Here is a 7,333-nt window from a genome sequence, read left to right as displayed (position 1 = left end):
CATCCGCTACATTTTTTCGTCAAAGTTCGAAACTTAGAGCCAGTGGACAAGCTAGCAAAGGCGACGCCCGTAGCGACGCAGGTAACCAGCCTGAAGTCTTAGGACCTACGACATCGGTACAAAGAGCGAGAGGCCTCTAAGTAGACAATCGTGTTGTAACCAAACTACGAGAACCAGCACGAGTGTTGTACTGTAAGAACTTACGTTATGTCTGATTACAGGGTGTCACGTTAATTGACACTAGTCGTTGCGACATATAAAGTTACCCGAGGTATATACACCGTAATTTTCGGACTATAAGCCGCACCTGAATATAAGCCGCAGCAGCGGCATACCACTCTCGGTTCCACTTTTACTTTTGCGCGCTACCTGTCTCACTCTTTTCCGGCCTCCAGCTTTTCCTGCTGGAACCCGCCGCTTAAAGGTGGGGGTCCGCGGACCGGCCATAGAGCCCATAGAGTTAAAGGTGTTGGCCGTTAGCTGTAAAAATCCATAGATTAGCCGCACCGTTATATAAACCGCAGCGTCGAAAAATAGGGGAAAAGGCGCGGCTTATAGTCCGAAAATTACGGTATATACATATACATCAATAAGAACTATAGCAGGATGGAAATCTGTACCCTCTTCTCCACTCTGCTCTTATGTTCTCATTTATTTTCTACATCAGTGGTGGAGATTTGAATATTGAAGACAAAAGAAATAGTATTTTGCCTTGAGTGTACTCTGTACCAATCGGTGCTTAGGTCTCAGAGGCCACACATAAACCCAGAAGGATCTTCTTTCCCAGTCTTGAATACACTGAAAGAAGTATCTTTCACCTACTTCAAAACGTGTTCCCAAGGGTGTAGCCCAGTGTTTATCTGTGTCAGGCCCACCCTGAGAGCCCTGGGAGAAAAACAACACCTTGTGTGGTAGCTGAGATAAGTCTTGTTGTCACAGTCAAATCTAATGAATAACCACTGATTGAACTTAACACTTAAATTGAAATGTTATTAAACCAATTTCAAAGAAGTGCAGCAGTGAATAAATGTGAAGCACACAGAAAAGAGTAACTGTTGTTACCATCAAACCTCAGGGTTACCTTCTTAAAGACCTCTACGACGGAGGCTTTGGCCTGCCCCTTCTCCTCCTGCTCCAGCGACAGGAAGGCGGGCTTGGGCCGTTCTGTCCCGGGGTCTCCCTCCACCTCAGCCCCCCCCTCTGGGCTACTGCTGGTCGCTGTGCCGTTAGCATGGCCGTTCAGCTTGCCATTCTCCACTGTGCTGCTCTCTGAAATTCAACATTTAAAAAGATGTATTTCACTGTTCCATTACCACATAAAATGGTTGTTGTTCATAATGTATTGGGAGGAAATAGATCAAATATGACATGGGCATTTGTGAATTATTAGTTTTTGAGCAAGAACCACAGTGTGGGCCTCTTTGAGTGAGGCACTCTTTGTCTGCCAGGACTCTAAATTGGATAAATGGAAGGACAACTCACTTAACGAGATAATGTCCACTGAATGGGTTTCATTCAACCAGACAGTGAGGCACAGAATCATGGACTAAGTCGCAAAGCAAACGAGTTCTCTCACTGTCAGACAAACGTTTCCTTATCTCGATTCTACAAACAAAATGAGCTTGCACTTTAAAATTGGAACAGATGATGAAAGGTTCAGAGGGTGTGAAAAAGAGTTTGTTGAAGCCAAAATCCCACCTTTCAGCAACTCGTCCGTGGCGCCTGCCTCATACTTGACGCTTTTGTTCAGATAATGCTGGGCAAACTCCTGTGTGGAAGCAACAGACAGCAAACATGTGAACTCACAGCTAAAATAAAACATGGAAACAAGTAAAAACATCGATAGGACAAACATTAGAGTAGATGTCCCTCAGATACTCCTGTTTTACATATTTGATAATGAGCTATTTAGCTTTATTTAAATGTGTGCTGAATTTTTTACAGAATTGTTTCCCAATAAATGAAGCAAACACTTTCTTAAAAAGCCTGGTTGTGTATTTACAAATCATGGTTCAACAAAAGAGACGATAGCTTAGTTAAGGTAAGATTGAGTGCATTGTGGGTAATGTATTGCTGAGTTTGGAACTGACCAGGCGGGGCAGCAAGACGTAGCTGCCCAGCGTGACCAGCGTCCCGACACATGGGGTGATGAAGTAACCCAACGCTGCCGTCTCAGAGTCCGCGTCGCCTGAGTGACAAACGTAAAGAGAGCCGATTAGGAATTCTGGGAGAGAGAAGCATGCGCCGTGTCTTTGAAATGAAGCAGAGTGTGCTGTGTGGTGTCACGCTGATTTGACAGCCGCTTTGAATGTCTTCTGCTACTAAGCAACTGGGGATTTGGCACCAGGGGGAGTTGTGTGTGTGTGTGTGTGTGTGTGTGTGTGTGTGTGTGTGTGTGTGTGTGTGTGTGTGTGTGTGTGTGTGTGTGTGTGTGTGTGTGTGTGTGTGTCTAGACCAGAGCCCTCAGGGGGAAGGACAGGGCGGCTCCTATGGACAGACCGAGGGCCAAGAAGAAGGTCATCAGGGCTCCAGCAGTCTCTCCGTCCTTCTTATCCACCAGCCTGAAGACGGAGGAACACAGGGTCAGACATGATCACCACACTGGGGCTTTTGTTGAGGCTCAGCTTGTTGTTTGTGTCGCAGGTACGCAATGTTGCTATGGTGATGGAGCTCAAACAGAAGTGATTTTGGACACACCTTGTTGGTGCGTTCAAGGGGACTCAGAGATGTATTAGTTGGCTGCTGCTTTATGGGTTACATTTTAAGTTAGAACCATTACCGTCCAACATGTTGAAATCATCTTTGGCTTTACTACACGACTTACAAATAAAATTGTATAAAAATAAACAAAAATACAAACATATGGAAAGCTTATATGCATTTAAATACAGTTCAATTAAGCCAATTCAGCCTAGGGTGGATTAAAAAAAGGTATCCAGCAATGAAGTTTCAGGCAGGGGGGAACACATGGATGTCAGCCTTTGCAGAAACCTATACAGAACCACACACACCTATACAACACACTACAGGGAAGGGAAAAGCCCAAAAAGCACAACAGGGCCTCTTAAATAAACGTGTTGGTATTCAGTACGTCTGCCTTCGCTTCTTTGTTTCCCTATCATTTCCCTGGACATTTGAATGCCTCCATATTTTACATTCAAATCTCCGTAGGGTCCATGTCCTAAAACAACAAGCTTTCCTGCAGACTCCTGCAAACCATTTCCAGAATATTCTGACACTGCGGAGGTCTTTACACTTCCTGAGTACATTTAAGGTTATAATTCTTAAGCTGTTAATGACACCTTACCTCTCTGTAAAGAAGTTCAAGTTGCTTGTTCTAACTCACTGGTCTTAACTGTTGACTGTCCTACAGCTGTATTCACTTACAGCTTTGTAACCCGACCTTTTCACATTCAGGCATTCAGCGTCAAGAAATAGGCCAGTGTGTCTTGGCACAATGAGCTGGATGTGTGCCTGTAATGATATGAAACTTCTTAAAATCATAAGCTACAAACATTTACAGGAGTAGTAAGAATGGTTTAAGTGGGGATCAATTGGTGGAGTATTATATATGGTTTTATTCTGTATGTTTTTAATATTTAGTTTCCACTTGAGTTAATGTTAGTTATTTTAATGCACATTCTTTTTGTAAAATCTCCATTAAGGAACAAAAAACAACGACTTGTATGACAACATGGTGCAGTGTCATAAAGCATTGTTAATGTCTGCAAACAAAACTTAGCTCCGTTTAAAAGTCTCTTATTGGGTGCATTACATTTGTAACTATATTATTAAGCTTCATACATTGAAAACCTCTTAGGTTGGAGCATCCTTGAACATAACATGATGAGTTGAAACAACAAACAGTCAACATACTGTAGTTGGGTATGCTGCAAAACCAACATTTGACACAGCAGTATTAGGTATGATGTGGCAACATTAAACCAGAACCAAAAGATGAGACACATAAGATAAGAATAAATGGTATAAAAACATATATGAGAGTTATTATAGTTGTGCAGTTGTAGCTATGGACGAGTATTGACATGTGTGTTTTTAATGTCACATCTATGCATGAAACATTCAGTAGTTTGGACTCACTGAGGAGCGTAGGACATGGACAGGCAGACGAAGTATCCGCTGGACAGAGAGAAGAGCGTCATGATGATGGCGAAGGCAGCGTCGTGGCTGAAGAAGACGGGCAGGAAGGAGCGGTTCTGGACGTTACAGAGCATCAGCAGCGGGACGAACACCACCCTACAGACCACGAGCAGCGGGAACAGACGAGACTCCTTAGCGGGCTGCGAGGAGACAGGTGGGAGGAGATGAAGGGGTTAAAAGCTTTTAATGACATCAGGTAGAAAGAGGAAGGGCGGGAAGTAGATTTGAAACAGTTGGGGATGTTTTTAAAAAGAATAAGAGAGGGAAAGGCAATATATCTTACAGTTCATTCTAAACTATCACATTCCTGCGTGTGCAATATTTAGAAATGTCAGCAGGGAGTGACACACACACAGTTTCCATTGTAAACAATGCTTTGTGACGTATTGTAACTCAAATGACATATATAAAGAGTAGAATTGTTTTATTAGATACTTACCCAACATATGAAAGTGGTGACGGTCCGACCGAACCAGTCGTTGAGGTTGAAAATCAAGAAGCAGCACACTGAGATGAAGAAGCGCTCTGAGGGGAGAACAAGCATCAGGAGGAATAGATGTAATCATCTCACAAGAGATAAACTGTTAATACACAAGTATAGATATCCAGTAGTTGAGCAGAGATCTGACTGGAAATACCCCATTTTCCTGGGAAGGAGGTCCTGACATCTACAGTGACAGCGGGGAAGACGGACAGAGTGACCGTGAACACAAACGTCACGCAGAACGCCATCACCCAGATCTAAACCAAAGAAAACAGACAAAATATTTCATACACTTAATGGGACTTAGATGCTTTGATTCTAAACAAAGACTAATAAATAATAATTTATTGTGTTATGTCACAACTGAACCCTAAAGAAAACTTTCTTTTGTAAATAGAACTAACCTAGTTGTAATATTATAATAATGTATATTTGATATATAAGGGAATAATATATACATAGAATATACATGAAAAAAGACTGCTTTAACAATGTGAACATTATTATTATTAAAAGTAAAAAAAAGTGATACAAAAATGTATGTAATGGATAGAATCCTCAAGACATGATAAAACATATTTTNTGCCCGAACCACCTCAACTGGCTCCTTTCGACGCGAAGGAGGAGCGGTTCAACTCCGAGTCCCTCCCTGATGACCGAACTTCTCACCTTATCCCTAAGGGAGACCCCTTAGGGATAAGGTGAGAAGTTCGGTCATCAGGGAGGGACTCGGAGTTGAACCGCTCCTCCTTCGCGTCGAAAGGAGCCAGTTGAGGTGGTTCGGGCACCTAGTTAGGATGCCACCTGGGCGCCTCCCTAGGGAAGTGTTCCAGGCACGTCCAGCTGGGAAGAGACCAAGGGGTAGACCTAGAACCAGATGGAGGGATTATATCTCTTCTCTGGCCTGGGAGCGCCTTGGGATCCCCCAGTCAGAGCTGGTTGATGTGGCCAGGGAAAAGAAAGTTTGGGGCTCTCTGCTGGAACTGCTACCTCCACGACCCGACCACGGATAAGCGGGAGAAGATGGATGGAAACATGCATTTATATTTGACTTGATGGTTTACAGCAAACAACTAAGGCAATGTAAGCCCAAAATAGACAAACACATCTGCAGGTGATGAAGAACATCTTTCAGTAGGAAGTGAGGTGAACCATATTTCTGACAGAATGTGAATGCAGCATCAGTTTTTGGGATGGAGAACTCGGACCATGATTTAACCCCGGGATCCTTATGTGTAGTTCAAAGACATAGCCCAAGCGTCTTTGAACACTCGGAAAAGTGCTATACAAATCCTATGTATTATAAGAAACAAACAGTTTTCCCTTCTACTTCTACACTTGACGAATGTAGGTTTTTGGAGTTACCTGGAAAATAATACAACAGTGATAATCAGCTTTAATAATAATAATGAAACCCAGTTTTATGTTGTGTTCACATCATATTGGCTGTAAATACTGCTGTCTGCCTCTTTTGTAGTGTGTGTGTGCTTGTGCTGCTAATTCCAGATGTGCTAACATGGAGCACAGAACAGTCCTCTAACAGAAGCAACACCAGAGTAATCTTTGGTCCATGCATCCAAAACATGTCATTCAAATGTGTTTTCTCTGGTGTTGGGGAGGGGGCACATCCTTAACACTGCTGTCATGTGATCCATTATGTGCAGCTGACTTGTGCTCCATACAGACAGAGGATCATCAGTAAAGGGAATCCATGCATGTGCATCATGTTTCTTTATAGATCTGACTGTCAATAAATGGATGCTTTCAACTAGTGTTTGTTGGAAATGGTCATTTGTATGCTGTTAAATGGGGTATAAGATCAAACCTTTGAATCTGAAATGCTCAAACTATTTATTCTTCTTCATGAGTCATTTTTTTTTAATTACCTGTGGACATGTACTTTGTTAAAGAGGCCCAATAAGGATTTTTGGGGTATTTCCTTTCCAGTAGTGTGTTTATATGGTTTTTATGTAAATGTTCTGCAAAGGCTAAAATCCCTGTGTTCCCTCCAGAGGGAGTTTCTCTCCCACACACTTCCCGCCCGACACGCCTCCACTGGACTCTTCTGTAATATCACATCACTGTGTTACACTCACGCTTCTATTGGCTAGGCAGAGAAAACCCCAGAGAGCATAATAGGACCTTTTGAATTGTCTTGTATGAAGTCTTCTTGATTTAACTGGTCTTCTATTTGGAAAGGCGATATGGCTGGCTCAGTGCTGATCGATGATATTTGAATTAGTTCAGTAACCAATCTTAATAGACAAACATGTCAATATTTATTATTTTTGATTTGCACATCTAAATTGATAAATCATCACAATACCTTCTGTAAAATAGAGATGCACCAATAGCAATATCAGACATATGGGCACAAAAGTACATTTAAAATTAAGTTTAGTCAAAGTAATTTTTTGTTGCCAATTAAAATAATCCAAAATCAACCATTAGCCTGAATAAAATGATCTGGATTTGTACAGCTGCCACAGATTTACTTGGCAAAAAAATATGTTGCTTCCTTGTGCTATTTGCATTTCATGTGTCACGTTTCAGCTTTCAAATGAGCTCCCTGGAGAAGTGATTTAACTGGAATAACCACACAGAACATTGAGAAGTATTCATTTCCTGTATTATTTATTGAAAACCCAGCAGTCGTCATTAATACCTGTTGTGTCCGGGGGGGGGGGG

The 7,333-nt window shown here is 42.1% G+C and overlaps 1 protein-coding gene and 1 long non-coding RNA gene across 2 annotated transcripts; both read right to left on the bottom strand.

Annotated features, from left to right (window-relative positions):
- Positions 1–804: 804 nt before the first annotated feature.
- Positions 805–2,207, bottom strand: LOC104965784 (uncharacterized). Its single transcript, XR_800578.1, has 4 exons — positions 2,091–2,207; positions 1,699–1,768; positions 1,082–1,269; positions 805–885 (listed from the first exon to the last, which is right to left on the bottom strand). It is a non-coding gene; the product is annotated as an uncharacterized lncRNA (long non-coding RNA).
- A 182-nt stretch (positions 2,208–2,389) lies between these two features.
- LOC104965783 (equilibrative nucleoside transporter 2-like) lies at positions 2,390–4,917 on the bottom strand. Its single transcript, XM_010794794.1, has 4 exons — positions 4,800–4,917; positions 4,601–4,686; positions 4,102–4,301; positions 2,390–2,561 (listed from the first exon to the last, which is right to left on the bottom strand). Exons 1-4 carry the CDS (start codon positions 4,891–4,893, stop codon positions 2,450–2,452), a joined length of 492 nt encoding a protein of 163 aa, XP_010793096.1. The 5' UTR covers positions 4,894–4,917; the 3' UTR covers positions 2,390–2,449.
- Between the last annotated feature and the right edge of the window lie 2,416 nt (positions 4,918–7,333).

Source organism: Notothenia coriiceps, unplaced genomic scaffold (genome assembly GCF_000735185.1).
Source record: "Notothenia coriiceps isolate Sejong01 unplaced genomic scaffold, NC01 NC01_scaffold00037246, whole genome shotgun sequence".
NCBI classification, from domain to species: Eukaryota; Metazoa; Chordata; class Actinopteri; order Perciformes; family Nototheniidae; genus Notothenia; species Notothenia coriiceps.
Note: the sequence above shows the minus strand (reverse complement) of the source record. Positions and strands in the feature narration are given on the sequence as shown.